General features: G+C 39.1%; 1 protein-coding gene across 1 annotated transcript in view; it reads left to right on the top strand.

Annotated features, from left to right (window-relative positions):
* The window catches only part of MTHFD1L (methylenetetrahydrofolate dehydrogenase (NADP+ dependent) 1 like), a 148,378-nt gene that overhangs the window by 59,362 nt on the left and 62,824 nt on the right, over nt 1-26,192 (top strand). The window contains exons 19-20 of the mRNA XM_054399312.1: nt 1,509-1,577; nt 9,251-9,362. Coding sequence (XP_054255287.1) covers nt 1,509-1,577; nt 9,251-9,362 — 181 coding nt within the window. The remainder of the gene's footprint in view (nt 1-1,508; nt 1,578-9,250; nt 9,363-26,192) is intronic.

The raw sequence follows: 26,192 nt of genomic DNA, 5'->3' as shown, positions 1-26,192 counted from the left end.
AATACATAGTTTATAATCTTACCAGTTAAGCCAATCTGTAGTTATAAAATGAAAAGCAATAGTAATTTAGTCTGCCTTTTTAACATACTCTCCTTTTCAGCTTTGGATTCAAATGAGAGTAGTTGGGAGCAGGTAGCACATAGCACCAAGGCTGCTTCTATGGGAGTGATGGAGTTTTAGCCATTCTGACAGAGCTGACGTGCTAATGTTTCCTTCTGCTTTGATCCTAACTGCTAAAGTTAACATATTTAGGAACAGGAGTTTAATTTTTTGCTAATTCAGAAGAGGGAAAACTAGATTGTTTTGCTACTGGTTTCTCTTACTGCCTCTTTGTGGGTCATTTGGGGCTTGTAGATAATGGAGGTTTACAAAATGCAGAGTGAAGAACCATCTCTTTCTGTCACTCCCCACAAGGAAACACTTCAGTTTTACTATTTTTATTTCAGTCCATTTTTGTCTGAGGCCAAACATTCTGCTTTATTTTCCTCTGAAGTATGTTCAGATATGATGCTCAGAAACAGAAAATTAATTTCTATAAAATACTGTAATTATGGCTACATACTTTTGTGTCTCATTGACATTCTGATATTCACAGTTTGGTTGCTCAATGAAATGAGCTACTGCTTTATCACACTATTGCATTGTTTTTTCATCTCCGTGTTCTAGTTCTTTCAGAACAAAACACTTTTTTCTCAAAATCAAAGTGATTTAGGAATAAACTGAAATATATAAATTGAAATATAAACTTGTGTTTTCTAGACATATGGTGCTGTTTACATGCTATAGCCATTTTTCTCTAAAATGAGCGTTAGATTTTATTGTAGAGGGATGTTGTGACTGTCTTTTGAATTCAGTCAGTGTGAAATTTATGCTTAATATCCAGCCCAAGTTTTAGGGAGGAGTATTATACACCATTTCACACAGTTCCTTTTGTCCTCTAATCAGCACAATAAGGCACTTCTTACAGCCCTGTGATCTCTTCATATCTACTCCTGGTCAACTGTTTCTGCTTTCTTCCTGTGTCTATTACATATATAATTCTGCAAGTTTTGAAAAATACCCTTTCTGGTTGTTGCTAGCAATTGATTTGTTTTATTGATTCTGTCAGGAAATTAATACATCTATATTGCTTTCTTAGGTCTCAGTAGCCTTTAATTCTCCTTCATCTTTTTATCCCATTAACATCCTCATGCTGATCACCTAAACATCATTTCTAGTCTCTCTATGAAATAGGAAGAATATTTACCTATTGCCTTTTAAGTGTATTCAGAGCAAAATCATTACATTTCTTGCATACTCTGTAAATACAGTATGTTAGAAGACTTGGGGTAATATCTAAGTTAATTCTTTATGCAACACTGTAGCACAGCTTATCTTTTATGGTTTATGAGCAGACTTTCTTTTTCACCTTTGAAGCATAAGGTTTTGTTACCTGTTTTAAGGGTAAGTGTAATTCAGAAGTGTTGCACCTTAGAACTGACTAATGTGGACTGTTTTTTTTTTTTTAGGGAGTAACAGGGGCTCTGGCAGTTTTGATGAAAGATGCAATTAAGCCCACACTAATGCAGACACTAGAGGTGAGTATGGCTTATGATGCATGCCTTTCTCCAGCTTTCAAATAACATGTGGAGCTTGTTGTGCGTCTTTCCAATGACGGTGTTTAACTTTAAAGGTTCAATCCAGGGTCAAATCCCTAAAGGCACTTTAGCAAATGTACATTTGACTATGTTAACTACTCAAATCTGTCTGCATTTACACCTTTTTGGTGTTGGGGGGGTGAAGTTGAGGTTTGTTTGGGGGGTTGTTTTGTTTTTTGTTGGTTTTGTTTGGGGCTTTTTTTGTTGGTGTTTTTTTTCTCTGAGACTCTAGCTTTAGTTGTTTATTTTGCCTGCTGTTGAAAACAAGTTGCTTCTGAGCACACTGGAAGGCAAGTTTGGCTTCCAAAGAACAGATTTCCTTCTGTTTTGCGTGTCACTCTTCTAAGGATGTTTCCTATTTATGCTTTTCCTTTATGTGTGTGTGTCTGTGATGATTCCCGCAGCACAATGTTTTGAATGGCATCACTGAAGCTGTTCTATATTATAGTTTGTGCCTTTAGGAACACAGGAGAGTCCTTTTGCCTGTTTAGTCTGGCTCAGAAAAAGACTCCCAGGTACCCTATCTTGCATAGTGCCTTCAGGGACTACATGAAGCTTTGCTGGCCTCTGAGAGGAATGTTTTACACTTACTATAGTGAGATTTCTTCCAACAGCTCAAAGAATGCAGAATTAATACAACCTAGCTTGGTGTCTTTGCTGCCTAGTACTGCTTTTTCATTAGTAAGCTGAATCATAAGCAGTATTCATGGGGAGAGCAAGGAAGAAAAGTGGGAAAATAACAACACTGTTTTGTGAAAAAAAATTGCGTTTGAAGAAAAAATGATGGTATTGAAACCATTAAAGGTACATAGCTGGAATATTTCACTACAACTTCTGGTATAGTGAAAGGTTGAAGAATGTAGAAAGATACTAGAGCAACCCTTAGTTTTTAAAAATGTCTTGTTTTTAAAAATGTCTTGTCAGTGATTAATTTTTTGCTTTAGTGCTTGAATGGGAACAACTTCCTAGTCTCAGGGAATATTAAAAAAATACAATATAAGTCTATGTTATTTTACTATAGCCATCTTAATTATTTTCTTCTGCAAAGAACAATTGTTCTTTCATGTAGCTGTGTGAAGATATGTGTGTCTTAGAATTTAATATAATATCCAATAGCAGAAACTGGAGGTCACATAGGATCAAGAATATCAAGGCCAGAACCATCTACTAAGTCACCACTAACATAACATTGTGCGTGCCTAGCATCATTGACAAGGGAGTTTTGATTTTGACTGTTGAGCCTGTGGCACTCTATTTGCACTTTACACATCTGTTAGTATATAGTGTATTTTTGTTGGAGTGTGCTAAAAGGCAATTATAAATGTCAGAAGAATGTCTTTTGAGAGGCATTTGTTTCTGGGTCTTGCATGCTCCTTTCTTTCCCCCCACTACATTTATATATGTGTGTATATATATACACACACATATATATGTTCATATTTCTGTGCAATGAAATTCCTGCCTTTTATGTGATATTCTTTTCTACTCTAAGCTGTGCTATAGCTGAAACATCTGCCAACCTTCATCAAACACTGTTGCTTGTTAGGACTCTGACTGCAGTAGACAAGGATATTTGTCCCCAAAATTCTTCTTACAAAGTTGTTTTTAAGACACCAAACTAAAGCACCTCAGAAGAGTGCTTCATACTCCACTCCTGCCATTTGAGTATCAAAGACACACTTCTATCATCCTTTGAATACCTGCTGGCTTGCAGGATAATATGAGTCATCTATCCTTGAATGAAAATCTCCATCTTATCGATATTTCTTCCAAGATGGTGCTGTGCTTTAGCTGATATGTGACTCTTGGACTGTGTCATTGCTCTCGTACAGAGATGCAGTAGCCTACTCTGTTACTGCCTATACAGTTATTGCTGTGCTTGAGCCTCAAGCTTGTGTCATATCCCATTTTGTGAGCTAATACCATTCATTATTTTTAATTGTTCATGTTAGTAGCTTTAAGAAGTGTTAATTTTAATATTACTGGTTATTACGAAAAAAGGGAGAGGAGGAACAAAGAATCACAGAAACATTCAGGTTGGAAAAGACCCTCAGGATCACCAAGTCCAACCAATAACTCTACTCTACAAGGTTCACCCCAAACCATATCCCCAAGCACCACATCCAAATGACCTTTAAACCCATCCAGGTTGGTGACTCAACCACCTCCCTGGGCAGCACATTCCAATGCCTGACCACTCTTGCTGGGAATTTTTTTTTTCCTCATGTCCAGTCTAAACCTACCCAGTCATAGCTTGAAGCCATTCCCTCTTGTGCTATCACTAATTACCTGTGAGAAGAGACCAGCACCAGCCTCTCCACAACATCCTTTCAGGTAGTTGTAGAGAACAATGAGGTCTCCCCTCAGCCTCCTCTTTTCCAAAATAAACAGCTCCAGTTGCCTGAGTCGCTCCTCATAAGATTTATTCTCCAGGCCCTTCCCCAGCTTCCTTGCCCTCCTCTGCACTCCCTGCAGCACTACCACATCTCTCCTGTATCGAAGTGTCCAAAACTGGACACAATACTTGAGGTGTGGCCTCACCAGAGCTGGGTAGAAGGAAACAGTCACCTCCCTCGTCCTGCTGGACACAGCATTTCTCATACAAACCAGGATGCCATTTGCTCTCTTGGCCACCTGGGTACAGTGGGTGTTTTATCCTGCACACTTGAATGCAGTACAGTGATCTGCCTGTGAGATTAGAACCCTCCAGCATGACAAATTTTAAGACAAACATCTTAGTGTACCCTCAAAGGTAGATGTGTATAACCTCTCTTCTGCTACAGGGAATGACATATTTCTAATGAGTGTATGAATTCCAAGTCTTTCTTTTTCAAGCCAAAACCAAGGAGAACTGAAGCCTAAATAATATTTGAAGTAATCCTGGTAAGTAGCATCCAAAAGAGGGATCTCTTAAGTTTTCAAAGAGGCTACCAATAGTAACTGGGGAACATAATCCTAATACCTTCAGGGAAAGCAAGTATAAAGATCTTTACCAACAGCACCATGATTTGACACCAGTAACATCAGAAATGATCCTGCAGTACACAGGTAGAATAATATGATTACAGAGAGCACAAATGCAGTTCAGCTTGTGCCATGTACCTGTTCTACAAGTAGGGATGAAACTGTTCACCAAAGTAGGTCTTCCAGATCAATTGGTATGGGGGAATGGCAGGCACTCCACCTACAATAAATCTGGGCTTCAGAACTGATATCAAATGCTGCAGAATTGAGATCACTTTGTTAGAAATGTACATAATCTCACACAGTCTCACAGTATATCAGAGGTTGGAAGGGACCTCAAGGGATCATCAGGTCCAATCCCCCTGCCAGAGCAGGATCACTTAGGGTAGTCTGCACAGGAACACATCCAGGTGGGTTTTGAAAGTTTCCAGAGAAGAAGACTCCGCAACCCCCCTGGGGAGCCTGTTCCAGTGCTCCATCACCCTCACTGGAAAGAAGTTTCTCCTCATGTTGAGGTGAAATCTTCTATGTTCAAGTTTGAACCCATTGTTCCTTGTCTTATCACTGTACCACTGAAAAGAGCCTGGCCCCCTCCACTTGACACCCACCCCTTAGATATTTATAGGCATTGATCAGATCTCCTCTCAGTCTTCTCAAGACTAAACAGCCCCAGGGATCTCAGTCTCTCTTCATAAGGGAGATGCTCAAGGCCCCTAATCATCCTCATGGCTCTCTGTTGGATTCTCTCCAGCAGGTTCTGTCTCTCTTGAACTGGGGAGCCCAAAACTGGACACAGTATTCCAGGTGTGGTCTCACCAGGGCAGAGTAGAGAGGTAGAAGAACTTCCCTCAACCTTTCTTGATATATCTCAGGATCCCATTGGCTCTCTTGGTCAGAAGAGCACATTGTTGTTCCATAATGATTTCACAGTGTTTATCCATGTTTGTCATGACAGATTTGTTCCCTCCTGAACTGATCCCCTTAATGTTTAGCATTTATTTATATCATATCTGACGGAGCAGCCGCTCTATGGGACAACTCTTTGTAGTTGCAGGCTGGCTTCTTTGGGATGGTCTGCTTGTGTTGCTTTAAAGAAAAGATGAGGAGAGGATGATAGTAGGTATTATAAATATCCTTCTAGCAGCCAAATAACTTCAGATAGTTATTGACATTCAGGGTTTATATTCTTCTGCTGAAATTTGGAGTATAAAATTTCCTGGACTGAAAACAGTCAATGGAATGCATGCCTGTGCCAGTGTTTGTTTCTCCATGTAGTTTGGTAAGAGTGTAAGGAAAAGAAATTACACTTGGATGCATGGGATGGATAGGCTGATATGGAGCTACTGAAGCTGGCCTGAGAAGATGTTACTGTCCCTGTTCCAGGGTGTACCTGAGGCTCCCAAGATTCTGCTGGAGTTAGGTCCCTTGAGTACCTAAACTGTATTTTATTTCCAGGATGGCCCTCATAAAAAGATCGATTAACTCCTCCTTTTCATCTGGTGGATTTCAGAGTTCCAGGGGAGCATCTGTCCATGTCAGTGGTTTAGTAGCACATTTGCATTTCAGATTAGTGGCAGAGGACCTCTCAGCTACTGACATTCTGCATGTTGGACTCCACAATCCAAATCTCAGTCCCATCTGTATTGTGTGGATTAATTCTTGGAACTACAGTTGCACAGGGAACGTTGTGGGAGACCCTTCTCTGTACAGCTGCTTCTGTATGGGCTGGGCTGCCCTTATTACCTGTATTTGTGCTTCCACACAACACATCTGCCCAGGTGTGTGCTGGGCTGTAATGATAGCAACCCTGTACTTGCTTGCCACAAGAAATGGAGGGTTTGCAAGACTAGGATTAAACTTAGTAATAAAGCACAAATCAGAAGTCAGCTCTGGTGAGGCCTCACCTTGAGTATTGTGTTCAGGTGTTGGAGTGAGTGCAGAGGAGGGCAAGGAAGCTGGGGAAGGGCCTGAAGAATAAATCTTAGGAAGAGCGACGGAAGGAGCTGGGGCTATTTAGTTTGAAAAGGAGGTTTAGGGGAGACCTTATCACTTTCTACAACTACCTGAAAGGATGTTGTGGAGAGGCTGGTGCTGGTCTCTTCTCACAGGTAATTAGTGATAGCAAAAGAGGGAATGGCCCCAAGCTGTGACTGGACAGATTTAGACTGGACATGGGGAAAAAAATTTCCCCAGCAAGAGTGGTCAGGCATTGGAATGTGCTGCCCAGGGAGGTGGTTGAGTCACCAATCTGGATGGGTTTAAAGGTCATTTGTGGTGCTTGGGGATATGGTTTGGGGTGAACCTTGTAGAGTAGGGTTATCAGTTGGACTTGGTGATCCTGAGGGTCTTCTCCAACCTGAATGTTTCTGTGATTATATGAAATGCCATGAATTTCAATCTGGTAGCTGAAAACTACACTTTATTTGTTTGTATGAGGGTAAATACTGGGTTAAAGTCATAGAATCATAGAATCATAGAATCAAGAAGGCTGGAAGAGACCTCAAAGATCATCGAGTCCAACCTGTCAGCCTAAACCTCATCTTAAGGAAGTAAAGCTTAAGTTGGTGGAAGTAGCTTCCATTTTCTTTTGTGTAAGTTATAAGCTCTTTGAGATAGCTCTTTGATGCTGAAATTCTGTAAGAAGCTTTGAAGGCATACATAGTTCAAGTTAAAATTTTTGCATAAATATGTAAAACTCCAATTGGTATTGCAGTTTGTGGTCAATGGCAGGTAGAAAACAAGAAAAATACTGTAAGTAAATACTACAAAAGTCATTGTGTTGTGGTGATAATAATATGCATAATTTCTTCTGTTACAGGGCATGACTTCTATTTTATTTACTCTTTCTGCTTCCATTCCACTGTTTCTTCTGCTCGATAATATGTATGAGGCAGTTTTCTTTGGATTGTAGCTTTATTGTCTATTTTTTTGAGAAGATCCCCTGCCCATATGTATGCCTATTGTCCTTTCTCCATTCTTGATTTAAAAAAAAAGGAAAAATTAAATCCCCTGTTTTCTTAGAACAAACCTGAAGTTTGATATGCTAATGGGTACAAATTATTTATCTTTGCTCTGAACTAAACAAGTGATTATACATTACTTCTTCTAGAGGAAGCAGTAAGAACAGATGCTTCTTGTTGATATATTTTGTGTGATTTGCATTCAGTTACTGAAACATAAAAGTCTGTTTTCTATGATAACAAGTATTTCACTGCTGTAATCTAATTGTTCTGGTGTTTTATGAAGAACACAAACATTTTTGTCTGTGTATATTGTTTTCTTAAGATACGGGTGGTGGGAGGGGAACAACCAGTTTTTATTATATGGTTAATAGTTTCCAAGTTGTGGTTCATGGGACTGTTGGGTGTGGCCTGCAGCTGCTCCCTGCAACACCGTCCTCCTAGATTGCTATTTCTGGTCAAAATTTGAGGAAGGTTGTCCACTAGCTGGCCTGAAATTTTGAGGGTTGACAGTAGCTCCTACATCATGCGTGAGCAACGTTGATGGAACAGGCTCCCCAGGAGGGCTGTGGAGTCTCCTTCTCTGGGGACTTTCAAAACCCATCTGGATGCATTCCTGTGTGGACTACCCTAAGTGATCCTGCTTTGGCAGTGGGGTTGGACCTGATGATCTCTGGAGGTCCCTTCCAACCTTTAATGTAGTGTGATACTGTGATAATCTGAAGTAGTCTGCTTTCCTTCTCTTTAATCACTTAGGAATTTTCAAAAGAACACAAGAATGAGGATTTGTTTGCTTAAATATTTTATAGTAAGACAGCTGAAGTGACATCCTTCCCTCTGATTTCATGTTCTGACTTGCAGAAGAGATAGTAATTAATATATCTCACCTAACCCGCATCCCTTTCTATAGATACTAATTTTCTAATTTCTCCTTTCTTTGTCATGCCTGCCAAAAAGAGTAACAGGGAAGCTGCTTGCTTCTGACAAATTTTTGTATGCCATTACTTTTACTCCTTGCCTATTTCTCTGGTTTAGATTGCTCCCTGCTACAAAGTCTGCTTTCCTAGCATATTTATACAGTGTCTAGCGTAGAGGAATTTGGCTCTGCACCCAGGGTTCCCAGGCAGTCAGCCAGCAGCAGTGAATGTTTTTTCCATTGTGTATCATCATCCTTACTGCACCCCAGCCATGTCCCCTTTCTTCTCCCTCTCCAGCTCCCTAACCGTTGACTCTAGTCCCTCATTGCTTCCACTGGCTGCTTTGCCTGCACATGAATGGCAATTACAGTAAATGAGGAAAATGGGAGTAGTACAGGATAGAGCAGGGCAGAAACTGAGCTCTCTTTGTGTACCCTCTGCAGCAGTGCACTTGGTGCTGATTGTAGTACATGTGCCAGAATAGCATGGCATAGCATTACGGCAGTGGAAATATGAAACAGCACAAGATTAGGCAAGAAGTGGAAGTTACTTACCTTTCTATGAATGAAGCAGGTTCTGATGACATCTAGGCCTGTCAGTAAATGGGGTCTCAAGCACCTGTGATATGCCTTACCCCCCTGAATTATGTAACAGTGCTTACTCACTCTGTGTGCTTCTGGTTTATATATAATCTTGATTAGACTGTGAGGGTATTGAGCTTGTGTTCTTACTTATCCATTAAATTAATGATACCTCTTTTTTTATCATTCAGGGGACACCAGTATTTGTTCACGCTGGACCTTTTGCTAACATTGCACATGGAAATTCTTCTGTGTTGGCAGATAAAATTGCCCTTAAGTTAGTTGGAGAGAAAGGATTTGTAGGTAAGTAATTATTTTGTTTATTGTATTATGGCTTGTTAAGTTGGCAAACAGCATTGTAAGTGAAGTGATAAAATAGCAATGAAAAGTAAGAATTCTACTTCATTTTGTGCTAATAGCAATAATAATCTTAAATAATCTTAAAATGAACATACAAAAAAAAAAAACAAAAAACAAAGCATTTCTTCTCTCACTCTGCTCTTTCTCTCAAGTGTTTGTGTCACCATGTTGAGACTCCACCAGATGGCTCAACCAGCTAAATGACTGGATTGCATTGAAAGAAGTGTCCTTTAATTCATTGTGTTAGTATCCATCTGACCTCTCTTGATAAACAGACAGAAACCATTCTGTTTTCCTGCTGAATTATTCCTCTGCCAATTCAGCACACTCAGCCAAATCAGAGGTCAGGTGTCCCTGAGCCAATGTGGAAGAACAACAGAGGAAAGGTGATAGAAAAAGGAGTAAGACTGCCTTATTTTGGTGTCAGTGAGCCATTAGGTTGCTTCAGCTGCATTGTAAAACCTCATCATGAGGCTCTCACATTCCCATGAAGGCATGCAGGTAGGGAGACTGTTCTTACATTAGGAATTCAGCCTATACAAGCAATAACAGACCTGTAGAACTTTTACGGTTGCAGGCAAAATTGTGACTAAATAGTGAACTTGTTTTATAAAAAATTGTTAGGTGTATTTAGAATTAATAAAATGGAAGGAATGTTGCTGCTTTGTGATACTAATGCCTTTGCACTGCTGCAGCCATTCTCTTCTGTGTCCTGAACACCCAGGTTGATTTACATTAATCCTAAAGCTAAACTTTGAGCACCTGTGGAACAATGCTCATGAAATGATACAGTAATGTGAAACGTGAAGTTTCTTATGCTAGCACCCTTAAACTAGCACAGAAACATGCATAAATATGCTTATGTCATACCTATATTTTACTTCAAATTACATAAAAAGAAGCAAGTCACTTTTAAATAGTGTTTCTATTTAAATTCATTGGTAATCATAGAAAGAATGAGGGAGTTGTCTACATTGTTACAGAATGTATGCTTTTTATTATGATACAAATCAACTGACGTATTTACTGCTAGACAATAGAAAGGTTTCTTATACAAATTTCTTGACTAGTGAACAAGAAGATACAGGGATGTCTTACAGAACTCTTTACAGGAAACCAAAAAAGTAACAATTGAAAAAAAAACCACATTGAGACCTGTTGTAGATCATATGGCCTCTGGAAAAAACCTCTGAAGCCATGTGTCATTTTGGTGTTCTCTGAATATCAACAAGAAAGTTGAGCAGGTAGAAATTCTATTTATGTTAATTCTGTTATCTTGAGGGCTCTCTTCCTTTTTTTTTTTTTTTTAAGTAAGATTTATTGATATGTGTTTTCTCATTCTTACTGGTTCATCTTTATAGAAGTAAGTTTCTGACCTGCCTAAGTATGCATTATGGTTTTAAACAACATTTAGTTCCTAGAGTCAGTTTTGCTGACCTCTGCCCTTCTGAATCAAAGGTTGTTGGACATTTGCATATAAAATTTTGTTAGAATATTTTTGGGAAAAGTTTGATTCAATATTCTGGTCTCACTTCTTACATTTGAGTAGGAGTAGCTAGGGAAATGCTGACCTCCTGAACTGTTTTCTCCACTGTTACTGTTGTACAGCTGAAGAGTCTGTTCATTTCCCTCTAATCAAACATCCATTCAAAGTAAGAACACTTTACAAACTGAATACATCTATTTAATGATAATAGAATTGATATTTCATTAAGCCATGTTTATAGTTACATGGCTTTGTTAAATGAAGAGCAAAAGCATTTGGAGTGGGTAACATTTTTCATAGGCTTTCATACTTTGTTTCTGCAGTTAGCAATCTTTTCAAGTGGGTGGTCTGTTTTGTATCATCTGAATGAATGTATGTTGGCAGCAGTCTAGAGTCTTGATCCAGGTTTTAGAGCCCAAAAAGTATTGTCTTGGATTTGGATTCCCCTGACTTCACTGCTTCCCTGAGGCACTGAGAGCATATCTTTTTAATTTCATGCCCCCCCACCTTTTCTTTTTTTCTTATCCACCTGTTGGTCTTTAAGACTCTTTTGCTTTCTTCATCTTTGGCCCCAGTTTCTCTGCTGGGAGACAAAAAAGTGTTTGTGTGTTGCCACCTAAAAGGTCTTGTTTATATTTTGCACTACAGAACACAAATCTCTGTGAAATGGGCTTCAAAGTGACACTGCCTTTGCTCTGCTGAGCAAAGAATTTCAGCATGTCTTTTAGATTCTTGTAGGATTATTAAAAGCAATAGTTCCTAGAGTAGCTTATTTAGATCAACTTTGCAGATAGTCACAAGTGTAAATAGTTGTTCTGATGGTTGTAATTACCACAAGTTTTATGGTTTATGCATTGTTTCTAGTAACAAGTCAGAACACCAGGGCAGAGACTAGATGTGGCACTTGGCTAATTTGTTAAATACTGTCCTATCCTATTCTACACAAGTGAAGTCTAAAATGACAACTACGAAGTGTGCAGTAGTCCACTTGGGGTTGTGTCCATGCAGGCAGAGAGCCGAGTGCCTTGCAAATATACAAAGCAAAGCAGCTAGTGGGAAGCTTCATTGCTTCCTTCTCAGTGTAGTGTGCACCTGAACCCCATACAGCCATTGAAACTTGGCTGGGGAAAGCTCATCCTGTAGTTAATTCAGACAGTAAGAGTGCAGGGCAGCTATGCTGCAGTTCTGTAACTAGCTGAACAAGCTTAAATTACTCTCCTGTTAACATTTTCACTGCTCTGTGTTTCACTTTTGCTGCATTGTTTCCTCACATTGAATCTTGTATGAGCATTGGGGTTCATTTTCTGCCATGTTGGTTAGTTACATAAATTCATGAAAGAGTCCAAGAGATGCTGAAAATACTATAAGTGGCAGAACTACATGGCTGGAAGATGTATTTTAGGGACTGTGAACAATGAGATTTGCTCTTAGCCTTATGCAACTTCATCCAAAGCAGGAACATAAGAAATCTGTGACTGGATCTGCAGTTCATTTCCTCTAGGGCAGAATACATATCTTGATGTTTGTATGCTAGCTCATTCAATCTGAGATGGGATAATGATAATTCTAAACAGTTATATATGTATTTTATATATTTAATGTATTTGTTGTTTATTATTTTAATTTGTACTTCAGTCATAGTTAGTTGAGAGCAGAAACCCCTGCTGAATGTGTACACAATATTAAGGAGAATAGCACTGCCTGATCTTGCACTAGTTTCACAAATGCAGCTATTTTTTATTTTCTGCCCTGGCTTAAGCAGCCTCTGTCCTCCAGCTGCTTGTTTCTCATCCTGTGCAACCCCTCACTTGCCAGCACACCTGTTTATAGAGCCATGTAATAAACTAAGTTAGTGAGTTGGTCTTTCTTGAAAACAACTACAACAAAAAAATCCTCTTCCTTCCCCTCAGACAGTGAGTGGTTGGGTAGACAGTTAATATGTGTGACAGGGGAAAGATGAGATAATGCTGTATAAGAGGGTGTTTTACTGAAATGAGTAGTTATAATATGGCTTCATTTGGACCCTTAAAGTTCCAGTAAAGCCACTGTGGATGCACTGGCGAATCAAACTGAGCCTGCATTGCCAGAGCAGCTTAGCCTGTCTCCTTGCTGAGCCTGTCTCCTTCCTAAGCCTGTGCTTAACTATTTTTGCATGACATCCTGGCAGAAACCTATTGCACTTTTTTTTGGCTTAGTTTTCTGCTGACTTAACACAGAATCAGTTCATCTCAGAGTCACAAAAACACTGGAGCTGGTGCAAGGAAGGTGAGTTGGGACAGTCAGCAGTGAAAAACCAATCTGTTGTATAGATCCCACTGTTTGTGCACCATGTCCAAAGCAAAAAAAAAAAATCCTCCCAAAATTTTCTTTTGAGTTATTTTTAAACTTTGCTTTCTCTCTTTAGCCTGTATTTCTTGTTTCTCTGCTATTCAGTGCTGAGATTACACTGTCCTAGGCAAGGTTGAACGTGACTTTGTCTATCATGGTCTCCTATCAGGTGAAAAAAAAGGAGAGTTACTGCAAGCTGTTGGTGTCTTTCCTTAGAAAAGGATTCACTTGGTGTAATTGGAAAGACTTTGTCATACATTTCTTAAAGGTGAAAAATTCAAGTAGAAGGAGTAAATTCATGGAATCATAGAATGGCTGAAGTTGGAAAGGACTTGAGAGATAATCTACTCCAACCTCCCTGCTATGGGCAGGGACACCTCTCAACTAGACTCTGTTGCTCAAGGCCTTATCCAGCCTGGCCTTCAACACCCCCAGGAGGAGGCATCTAAAACCTCCCTGGGCAGCCTATGCCAGAGTCCCACCACCCTTGTGCTGCAGAACTTTCTAAGATCCAGTGTGAGCCTACTCTCCCTCAGCTTAAAACCATTCTCTCTTGTCTCTGGACACCCTTGTGAAGAGTCCTTCTTCAGCCTTCCTGTAGGATACCTTCAAGTATTTGAAGGCTGTTATAAGGTCCCCCAGGGGTCTTCTCTTCCCTAGGCTGAACAACCCCATCTCCCTCAGCCTATCCTCATAGCAGAAGTGTTCCAGCCTTTGCATCATCTTTGTCACCCTCCTCTGTACTGGCTCACTCTCACTCTATTGTTTATTTTAACAGGAGTGACAACACTAAACTGTGCTTAGCTGCTCTGTTTCTTTAGTACATACAAAGTTGTATTTCAAAGGATAGTAAATTTAAATATTCTTAAAGCACACTTGTGTAACAAGTTTATAAACCACCTTGTGAAAATTGTATGTTTTACACACTAAGCAAATCAATCTTCAGTAGGTGTTTTTTTTTTAATGTCATAAGACACTTGACACTATGTTCTTAGCAGTAGTCTTTTTTCAAAAAAGGAAATAAAGCTCACATACTTTGGCTAAGCTTCTTCAGCACCTGCAGTACCTGTGATATTTTTACTTGCTGAGTTCAAGAATTTTTTTAATTGTTTTGTTGTTATTGCTTGATACGGCTAGAAAGAAGTTCCATGTCATGACCCTCCAGAGAGCTTTAATTTGAAGACTCTGTCCAGGCTCTTTTTACCTGGTGTTATTTTATCTCTGACTTCTTCACTTCTTATTTTCACAGTAAACAAAATGTAATGGGATAGTATTCCAATATTTTGCTCTTTGAAGCAATGCAGTTTTTTTCTGGCTTTCGTTTCATGGTACATGGTGGTTGACAGCAGTATCCGCATAAACATTACTGGCTTGCTCTGACACATGTGGAGAGTCTGGGGAACACATTTTATGAGAAGTGGTTGAGGGAACTGGGATTAATCTGGAGAAGAGGAGGATAAGGGGGGAGACCTTATTGTTCTCTACAACTACCTGAAAGGAGGTTGTAGTGAGGTGGGGGTTGGTCTCTTCTCCCAAGTAACTAGTGATAGGATGAGAAGTATGTGCCTTAGGTTTCACCAGGGGAGGTTTAGATTGGATATGAGGAAAAATTTATTTACTGGTAGAGTGGTCAGGTGCTGGAAATAGCTGCCCAGGGAGGTGGTGGAGTCACCATCCCTGGAAGTGGTCAAAAAAGAGTGCTTTGGGACATGATTTAGTGGGCATGGTGGTATGGTGGGTTTGAGTTGACAGTTGAACTTGATGATTTTGAACATCTTTTCCAGCCTTAATGATTCTATGTTTGCTACAAACTAGATAAGAAATATTCAAAACTTTACAATGTTTTCTGTGATCCCATGAATAGTGCAGCTGCTCTAGCAGCTGTACTTAGCACAGCTGTGGCAGTGGGGTGTTGGGGAGGAAGATGATACTGTGTTAGTATTGCTGTAAGGCTTTTAAAATCGTGGTCTAATAGTAGAAGGCTCTGGTACCACAGACCGCAAAAAAGGTACCATTACCTCTAAAAGATCTGTGAATTCTTGCCATTCACTTGTTGAATGGTGATGCCATTCACATCCCAAGTGTCCTTTTTATTTCTTTCTCCAAACTTGTTGAGGTAAAATTAAATTTCATTTCTTTCACCTGTGACAACAACAAAAAAAAAGGAACTCTTTTGCACTTCCCCTTTACTTTTAAAATCTTAGAAAACTTTCTTACAAGTAAGACGGAAAGTCTTCAGAGACAAGATGTCATGCAACACATTTTCCTTCACTGACAGGAAGTCAAAGTTCCTGAAAGCTGCGGTTACTTACTGCCTTGTCACAAATAATTTGCGTGTAAATCATTCACCCTTTTCTTATGGATTGCTGCCACTGAGAGTCTGGTGGCAGTGATTTAAAATACATTCTACTGCAGAAAATTAAAACAGTCTTGAAATAATTTATGAATTATTATGTCAAATAAGAGTCAAAACTTTTCATTTATCTTTGTGCGTGTATGCGTTCAGAGTTCTTGAGAAAGTTCAGAGTGACTCCACATTTTCACTGCAGATCTCTTGAAACTTTTTCTTCTGACACTTCTCATGTTTAAGATATGTTGCAAAATAGAGCTTTTAAGAAAGGAGATTAGGTACAAGAGAGTCCTTTTGTGTGTCAGGAAGCATTCAAGATTTGACCATTACCATACATCACTTGCATTTCAGAGCTGAATTAATTTGAGAGCTTGTAAATTATGCAAAGTTAAACTTAAAACTGAAAGTTGGTATTGAGTGTGACCTACTGAATTATGTCTAACTAATATTACACTTGCCATTAAAAAGTGGTGTTTTGCTCAATTAGGAGAGGTGATAAAGAAAGGCAGAAGAAGAATTGTCTTACAGTGAGATTTTACCTTCTTTAATGAAAAAAAAAAAAAAAACATCTAGACTTGGCATTCCCTGACTACAAAGCATATTTGTAAATACTTTATTATGTTCCCAAATCTCCTGTTGGTATCCAGAATTAATGAGGGCAGTTCACAGGAATACAAGAACATGGATTGATCTCTTAACTGAGTTCTCTGCTTTGTCTGACAAACATATCAGATGATCCCCCTTCATGAAACTGAGTTCCAGTTTGAAACTAGCTTTGATTTTTAACTCTTGCTACTACTGCTAGTAAGCTAGCTGGGTTTCCATGGCCAATCTTTAACTCATTTGCTCTTATTCTGTAATACTATGTTCCAGCTTAGTATTCTCTTTCTCAGGTGATAATTTTTATACTGTCTTAACTAAACCAGCACCGTTTTCCTAATCTTCCTTAAGTAGTGATAGGCTTGCTAGTCCTATAACACAGCCTATCTGCTCTTTTAGTTTTTTCATCTCTTACAGGATTCACTTTCTTCAGAATAGGTGCATGCATGGAGCTCTGCATACCTTTATCCTCAGATCAGCCACCTTTTTTGGTTTTGCCTCATTTTTCCATGCATCACTCATTCTGTGATTGACTTCATACTAACTGACTCTCAGACTCTTCTCTGACATTTGCAAGTAGGAACTTCTCAAATTGTGCATCAGATTTTGTTATTAATCTCCAGTGGCAATGGCTATTTATTAATAACCTTCTGTTTCTCCTCATTTCTGCCTAGACACCACAGAAGCTTTTTGCTTGTGCTATTGTAGTTCCTCTCCATGTTGGCAATTGTTTCAAACTTTGGTATTGCCAATAAACTTCATCAGTGTTCCTCAGTCTTTTTGCTGAGGTGTTTAGCAAATAGTGGACAAGAACCCTCAGGCTGGCCCTCTTTCCTGTCCCACAGTTTTTCTCTCAGTTATGTGATGATGATTTTCTTCTTTCCTTGGTAACTCATTTTTGTTGGTGGGGAAAGGTTTCTGTCTGGCATAGCTTTTCTCTGGTGAAAAGAGTTTAATTTTTACTTATCTCAAATTTTTTGAAAAGTATTCTTTTCTTATAAATATATTTGCAATCCATTAGGCCTGTAGCCACTCAGATTTCCGCCTGCTCCTTTCACATTACTTAAATAATGGGTTTGATACTTTTCAGGTACAAGGGAGAAGAACGTTATTTAAAATACTGATACAAGCTTTATGTTGTTGGTTTTTTTCTCCTCCAGGATTTTGAAATTCCTGATTCACTCTTTATTGAGAGTAATACATTCATCTCTTGTGTATTTTGGGGGTTTTGTTTGGATTTTAATTCCGTCTTTATTATAATATGGTGACCTCACTTCATTAGCTTCTACATTTTAATTTGTGTGGCTTAAGACCCTTGTGATTTGTTTTAATTTCCTTTGCTGGGTCTGGCACTCATTTTCCAGTATAGCAACTCTATCTGTCTTTTCCTTTCTTTTAGAGCTTGTGTAATTAACAGTTGCATATTTTCTGCTCAAAAAGTCCATCCTGCAGGGTAACAAAACTAGGTATTTAACTGCATTTCCTACTGGTAACCAGGAGTTACCCCTGTTCTCAGGCCAGGTGTCTTGTAAGAGACTAGACATTTTACATAGCATATTTAGAGGAATTTGAATTCGTGAGGGAAGTGATCTTGGTGTGAGGAAAGCAATTTAAAACCTAGGAATGACATGATAGAAAATAATGATGGGATAGCATAGCCTCACATGGTTTTCAGGATTTTGCACTGTCAAAAGAATTAAACTAAGAGCTGTGAAGTGACATTCATATGTGTTGGTTACGTGCTGCATGAAGTGTCACAACGCAGCTGAGCTGGCTGGGTCAGAAGCAAGCAGAGAACTGCACATGCATAGTTTGAGAAAGCCATGCTTCTCTTCATAGGACTTTTCAGAGTAGCAAGGAGAAACAGCAAGATAGTGTTTAGGTTGGGATTGTCTGCCTGAGGGATTTCCCAGTGAGGAGGCAGGAAGGATGGCATGAATGCTCCTGCTGACTGGATGGTAACTCGAGCTGGCTGGCTCCTGAGCAACTGGTGTCTTGAAGAGACCTGTCTTAACTCCACTTTCTTGCCCAGTAAAAGATGAGGAGGCAAAACTGCTGAGTCCATCACTTGTCACCAGCAGCACATGTTCTCTGACTCCTGATCTGTCTCACGGTTGAGGCACTGTAGTGCATGTCAAGAGACATACAGCTTGTTGCCACCTCTATCCATGCTCCTAGCTCCATGGCCTAAGCAAGTAATTTCAGCCTCTGTGCCTGCACATGTAATCCCATTCTTCTTCATCTGTTTATTCTGTTCATAAACTTTCTTGGAGGCAAGAACTGTCTCATCATAGCAAATGGGGAGATGCCAAACACTGCAGTAACAGGAACCTTTAGATAACAGGGCTTTTGTAGAGTCATGGCAGCTGCCAGTACTTAAACGTGTCAGGAATTCACTGACAAGCTGACATGGTATTTTAATGCCCTGTATGCTGACCTCTTCTGCAACATGCTAGAGCTTAACACAACTGTGTCCTCTGTCAATGACATGTATAAATTAGAAGTATGAAGTGTACAACTGTTAAGGGCTATCCATTATTCTCAGTCTCAGGACAATTATCCAGAGGTAAAAATAGGGAAGGATCTGTCATTCATTCAGAATATAAAGGCACTGCCCAGTTTCTAATAAATAAAATACCGTTCTACTGAATAGAAACTGCAACTTCTGTCCTATTTATTTTCTCTTCCATATAAGATAGCAATCTTACCTAGTTTTAAAACTCCCAACTCATAAGAAGCAAACAAAGAGTCCCTTTTGTTCTTTTGTTACCTACTGGTTGTATTCATTGTATGTAAAGAGAAAAAAAACAGAGGTTAGAAAAATGTAAGCAGTAAGACATCATACATGCCAGGAAGTTCTCTTAATTCATCATCTGGCAAAGGAAATAAAAGCAGGCTCCCTTGCTAACAGTGTTACTTTTGCATAGGGTTATTTGGCAGAAAATCCATCATCCTCTCTTTATTTGTGAGTATTTCATATTGACTTAGACTCTTCAGCAAGGGTCAGCAGGGCAGAATATGCATGTAGAATTCAAGTCCCATTTCAAAGGCTGAATTTTAATTGTAATGGATGGTTTATTTTATTGAATATGAAAGCTCTTTATTAGATTTCTTTGTTGGTTGGTTTTACTAGCTTTTTGGTACTGAAATGTAACATTCTTTTTATAGACTACTTGAATAAGAATTAGGTTTGCCAGTCATTTCCATCATGTTGGAGGAACCATTTTTTGTTTTTTATTTTCTGAGTCATTGTTCTGAATGTGCAGGCTGAAGTGCTTTGTTTTCTGAAAGCTTTTAAAATTAAAATATTTAATAATGTACAAATATTAAAGGAACAGTGTTTATTTATATGTATATTTAGTTTGTGAACTGTTGACTTAAATCTTCGAGGCTGCAGAGAAGTCAATACAAATGTGAAAATACGATAAGGAGATGCATACATGTACTTCCGTTTTTTTATTACAGTTAATTATAGGTGGCAGAGTTTTAATATGATCTAGCACAAGTTTATATTTAGCAGTATTTTCTGTTTCCACTGGTACTCCATAAACACGTGCACACTTACAGCTCAGTTAATAGGCATTTTGGGGAGAATTGTTCAAAGCTACATTGTCTTCTTTACGATTAAAACTCAAAAACGTTTTCTTATCCTGTGCTACCCTTTCTATCAGCCCAACTGCAGTGATGTCATGGTGCACATGTCAAAAATGTACATGTAGAGAGTACCTAAGATTTTTATTTCCAGGTGTTCTCATTTGCTCATAAATTTTATGAACTACTCTAAGATAAGGCAATATAAAAGAAAAATACTGTGATTTCTCCAAAAGTATGCTGACGTCAATTTGTTGGCATTTTCAGATTTTCAAACAACAAACCCTATGTGTTGCTGTATACTGGGAGTTCCTAAATAAATAGTTCTTTCTCTTTGAAAACAGAAATTAAGTTTGTTTACATATCTGATCTTATGACATAGTTGGATTAGCTTGAAAGAAAAGGTATCAAGAATTCACAATGACTAGGCCTATAAATTTGTTTCTAGACATGTTAATTAGATTTCAAATGTGAGGTTATGTATGGCCAGTATGATTTGCTAATGGGAAGAGTGTTGCTTTGGCAAATAGCCAAAGTGCTTTTGAAGGTCAGATGTTGCCAGTATTTGAAAGCGTTCAGAGACTGTTCTCTGATTCTATAAAATAATGCATTAACAGAAAAGATTGATTATCCTAAGTGGTGTTACCAGGGTGAGCTTGCCGCTCTGACCTTGCGATTTTATTTTTACAGTTTGATACAACTGCTGTGTAATTGATTTGAGAAAACAAATCAGATTCAGATAACAAAATAAAGTGAATTACAACAATTTTTAGGTTTTGAGTGGGTCTTTTTGTTGCTCCCTCTATTCTTGATTTACTGTGCTGACAGCTTTATTGAAGATGGCAATCTCAGACTCTTCAGCTTTGCTTCATGCAGCAATAAGGCACATGCTTGTAAGGTATCTTCAGCTTTAGCCCCAACTGCAGGCTGAGTAAGAACGAAGCTCCAGGGGCAGAGCAGGTTCTTTACATGCACGAGGATGCTGCATCTGTCTGCTGCCTCCATCTATTGCATCTCAAAGAGAGCTCCCAAGAGGCTGAGTAACAGCTTCATAAATCAAAAGCTGCAAGTTCAGCTTTTCCTGCAGCAAATTAGGAAGTCAGCCTATGTTTCGGAGTCTTCACTGCATGAGGAGTGGGAAAGCACAAAAATATGGAGAAGGGCCAAGGACAACAGAGTAGCTGAGATGACAAGATGGTGGACATGTATGAAGAGAAACTGAAAATAAAAATTAGTAATTTTTAATCTGTAGTAAAGAAGGATCCAGTAATAATCTACAAATGTTTTGGAAATGGTAATGGCTGCTTTGCAGTGGCAATTATGTTGCCCTGATTACATGAATTGTGGTTAAATGGAGAATTTCACAAATAAGAATTAAAGAATTGGCTTAGACATGAGCAGTTGAAAGGATTTGGATTGTAAACTAGCAGAATTGTGGTTTGGTTTGGCTTGGTTTTGGTTTTGGTTGTGTTATTAATTGGGAGGAAATCCTCATAGGAAAATCCTTCTCCATGTGGAATTTGTTGGTGTATGACCTTAGTACGTTCACTCTCCTCAGTTTGTAATTATTTCTGTAAGATAGATTGCACATATGCACACACATATGGTTCAACAGACACAGCTATTTTCCACAGCAGTTTTAACCAGCTGAGTCCTTTTTCCTTGTCCAAAAATTATAAGGAAAACAGTAACTACATATTAATAAGTTAGACGCAAGCCATCAATCTTACACTCTGAGTAGAGGTTCAAATGCTGGGTTTGTACAGCTCATTTTAAAAATACCAGTGATTACAACCACACTAATGCCTACCTGCCAAAGGCATTAGAGGGCTTACGTATCTGAAAAACTTCCATGATTGCTAAAATTGCTCCTGATGTATTTCTCCATGCGTGTGGCTATTTCACAAAATTTGTGCAGCACAGCGAGCTTTACATTTCTGCTTCTTTCACCCTCATCTGATTTTCTGTGGCACATGCTGCATGTTCTCCTTGGTAGGCATGTTTCCCCCATCTCCTAAGATGCTGTTAACACTATCTGCCACTTTCTCTAGGAAAGTCTTTGTACTGATGTCTTAAGTTCTGTGTGTGTTACATGTATTACACTCTTTGTAGAATTTCCATGAGCACCAAGCTCTCGCTCTCAGGTCTTCTACCGTAGTTTAAAGGTTTTGTACCAAACGTTTCACTGGGCAATTTTTTCATCAAGACAAGCTACTAGTGCAGTGTAATACTCTTCTTCCTGAGGATACAGGACAGAAGATGTCCTTTCCCATGACTTTCTAAAACATGGTTCAGTAGTTTTGTCAAGAATAGTGTTGGTGTCTCCTCCCAGGCCAGTCACAAAGGGAAGGCATTCTTTCTCCAAGCGAAGACTATGTGGAATGAAATAAAACCAGAACCGGTTCTTCCTCCAAGGAGGAGGATTCATTAAGATGTACATTGAAAAGACAATGACTAAGTCATGGGCAAAATCATTACAATAAGCAAGCACTCCCCAGGATTTTAGAAGGGCAGAGTTGGGAATGCTTCTCAAAATGTGTGCCTTCGTTAAAGACTCTGGGGGAATTTTAGCAAGGCAGCAGCCCAAGGCAAATAGTTGCAGGCATTATGGGCTAAGCTTATGCTGCAGTGATAGATGACTCTGTGCCTGGCCTGCCTCGGGTGATTGCACCAAGTGACAGGAGCATTGATCATTTTGATTCAGTGGTGGCTCTTTGTTGTGTGGCATCTTTGTTGTGTGGCATCCACCACAACCTCAGCTGACACCACACTTCGGCCAGTGTTGGTTTGTGATGAGAACAAGGAGGAGCATGTGGCTAGCAAGGTGATTTCCTGGCCTTGCCACCTCTTGTAGCTGTGCCATCTGAAGGTTTGTGGGAGTGTATGAACAGCCACAGCCTAGCTGTGGTTAAATTAATTTTGTCTCTGAATTGTGATAGGCTTTTAGGGTAAACTTGTATGGCTGCGAAAAAATAAAAAATGTATTTGTCACTCACTAGGTGTGTTGTCATTCATGGCCTGATTGCATTTCTGCTCCTCTTTAGAAAGTATGTAATCTGTGTATGCTGAGGTGGTGTCCTGTCTCAAGAATAAGATTCTTTGCATCCCCTTTTTCCTTTTTTCTTTTCTTTTTTTTTTTTTAATATATATGAACAATCACAATATTATTGCTAAGGCAGGTGTTACTTCATGGCCATTTAATAAAATGGGAAGAGAATTTCAAACTCTCTGCCTGCCTCTTTAACTGAGTGCTTTCCAGATGCTTAAACATGACTTCTCAAAATATGTTCAAAGTCCATTTTCCATAGCTCTACTAAGGGGATGAGGAGGAGCCAAAACCTGAGAGCTCAGCAGAGAGCAGCTTCAAATACAGCTTTGATAGAAGATCTATTTGATCCAGTTGGATGAAACTCCTGCCACTTTGAAAAGTGGAAGTAAATTAAATTCTGGTAGTGAAATATGCAGAGAGAAACATGGTTTAGGTGTGATGAGATTTATTTTAAGCAGTTAGGGCAATGCTGTGGGTACCATAAGTTTTAATATACTCCTTGCAGTTGGGGAAATGTAGGAGAACGGCCTTAAATGAAGATCCATCAGTGCCGCCATTAATGATTTCTTGCAAATAAAATGGTGAGGTTTTAATTTTGTAATTACCATAATGCTAATAATTCTTTGCCAAAGGCCATGATGATCTCTTAAGTATTAGATAATGTAATTGCCTTATTCCTGTGCCATTAATTGTGCTCCATTTAAAAAATTTGGTCATCTGTCTTAGGAGCAAATGATACTCAGTTACCTCAAAGGAAACGTGCTGTGAATGGTGAAAGGATGCAGCCTAAAATTCAGGTCTTTTGTTTGAATTTTTTTCTAGATAATACCGTAACAGAAAAAGGTTAGAAAAAGGGGGTAACTGTGTGTATTTGGTTAGTGTATTCAGGTATGCATTACAATTCATGTCAGGGGCCAACACAGCCTATGAGTTATGGGTCTTTAAATGAGTATAGGACACAAGAGTTAAGTGGCTGTAAAACTCAGCAGGCTTAGAGGGATTCAGAGAAACATGTAGCCCATGAAGCCACATACAGCTCACTGTTTTTATTAAAATGAATCATTTGTGATTTGCAAGATATCTTCAGGTTTTTAATCTCTAATAATAAATCTAAATAATGAGCTTATTACTAGTGAGCTGTGAGATGTCAGATTTTATATTTGAAATATCAGAGTAGGGTTTGACCAGGTGGCTAGGGATAAATTAACAATTTGCCCCTGTTGAAATGCATCTCCCTTTCTTTCTTTGCTTTGGCTTCTCTGCTTTTGCTGCTTGTTTGAACAGGTTCAGACACCTGTCCAGTCTCACTCCATCTGATTCAAATCTAACCCGGGGCGGGGGGGGGGGGGAAGAACCCCCACATATTTTTGTTATTGTTGCTCTGTGTTTTTCTGTTTGTTTTCTGCTTAGCAAATTCCAATAGTTTGCTTTCTGATTAGATGAGTGCCAAAAACTGCTGGAAGTCTGGGAAGCAGATAGGGAGGGAGGAAAGGAGGTGGAAGACTTAAGAGGAAACAGGAACTGCCTTTTCAACAAGGCAGGGTGCTCATTTGATTCAGCCACAGTGTAAAACTGTGCCCTAAATTGGTGCTTTATTGGGCTGGAATCACTACAGTTATACTTCTGTGTGTTTTCAAGAGGGCGAGTCAAGCAGAGCTGTAAAGATGTGCAGAGCATGCTTTCTGTCACACAGTGCTACTTCTGTCAGCTCCTGGAGTTTTCAGTTTGATTTCCTCTCTTGAATTTCAAATCCAACATGTGCACCATACATATGTAAGCAGCCTTGTAAAACCCTCAGAGAGGAATTTTATCTTTAATTGTGAGAGAACTGAGATTTAAGAGTTATCTTCAGCTTTCTGGATTTTAGTAAATAAAGCATAATTCCTGCTAGTTTGTTTTTTTTTTCTATAGTCTGGGAATAATCTGTGTGAATCATCGTGCCTATTCATTTGTTTTATATACAGGATAATCTTGGAAAGTTAACAGCAATTGATATTTAAAGTGTGTAACAATAAGAGGTTATGCTATAAACTTTAGTTTTTCATTTAAAACTGCTCTCCGTTTCAATGGTAAAGTTCATCTCCATGGAAAAAGAAATGTTTCTGAGAAAAAGGTTGAAATAGCTTGTTGTGGGATCCCAAGGCAATCAGAACTGAAATGGAAGTGTGTTCCTGAGAGCTGAGCTTCCTCTGCCAGCTCTTGGTGCCAGGAGGCTGTGAAAGTCAGCTGAGGCACAAGATTTTTGGCCACTGAAGACAGTACTACTTTGGAGGAAAGCAGTATTAACTGAACTGCTGCTGTCGTGGCATATGATGGCAGGGTCCTTGAATATAAGTCTTTGTTTTCAATTGACATATTTTGTTTGGGTGGAGAAGTTGGAATTTTTCAGGAGATGTTTTTTCCTCCAAATAAATGTATGTTATCTCTCTGGGCATGCTCTTGCGAGTAGCTGCTGTCTGTGTTTGGAGAGGCTTCCACACAGAGTCTCGAATAGTAATTTACTGTTACTAACGTAGTCTATTTTCTGAGAACAAAATTTATTTTGGTCTGGGCTTTTTGCAAAAGAAAACTTGGTAATAGCTGTTTCAAGTGTGAACGCTTTAGCTTAAGAAGCCAGGACCATAGTCAAACCAGCAGATTGGTGGTCAACTGTCAGAACCTCCAGTGCCGGTGCCTCTGCAGTGCACATACTGCCCTGTCACCTTTCTGTAGCAAAGGGTAAAAAATTTGCCTGTTACTTCCAATAAGCTTATGTTCTGCTGAAATAGGTAGCCAATATTCTTCCTATTACTTTTTCTCCTACATCTCAGAGCAACAACATAAAGCTTTGGTAGCTGATACAAACTGTTTTCTTCGTGACATCAGAAATGTTCAGCCTGTGTGTATGCATGTGTACTTTTCTGCTGGACTTTTTGTCCAGCTGTGGCAGCAGCAAGAGCCTGTGTTGCATGCCATCTGAGAATGTGTCAGAAGAAAAACGAACAGGAAAACTCCCTCTGTTGGGGGTGGGGGTGAGATTAAAAAGAAAAAACTAGCTGTTACATTCCAAAATCAGTCATAATAATGAAAGTTCACATCGGATAGATTGCCAGAGTCAGAATGGACAAACATCTGGTTTATTCATCCCTAGCAATACTAAGAAAAATAAGATATCCTGTTAGAGAAATCACGGATCATCCTAGTTTATCTTGGCAGTTATGCACCTTGATATTTTTCACTTAAACAAGAACGTATCAGTACTTTACCGCTAGCATGCCTCCAGCTCCAGGTTCACAGTTCATGTGCTTCTGTGACTTTGAACTTTTCTTTTCCTGAGTTTACCAGCAGACAGCTGCACCAGAACAGATATGTTTACATGTGGGGAGTAAG

The sequence above is a fragment of the Indicator indicator genome, chromosome 2 (assembly GCF_027791375.1).
Source record: "Indicator indicator isolate 239-I01 chromosome 2, UM_Iind_1.1, whole genome shotgun sequence".
Lineage (NCBI taxonomy): Eukaryota > Metazoa > Chordata > Aves > Piciformes > Indicatoridae > Indicator > Indicator indicator.
Note: the sequence above shows the minus strand (reverse complement) of the source record. Positions and strands in the feature narration are given on the sequence as shown.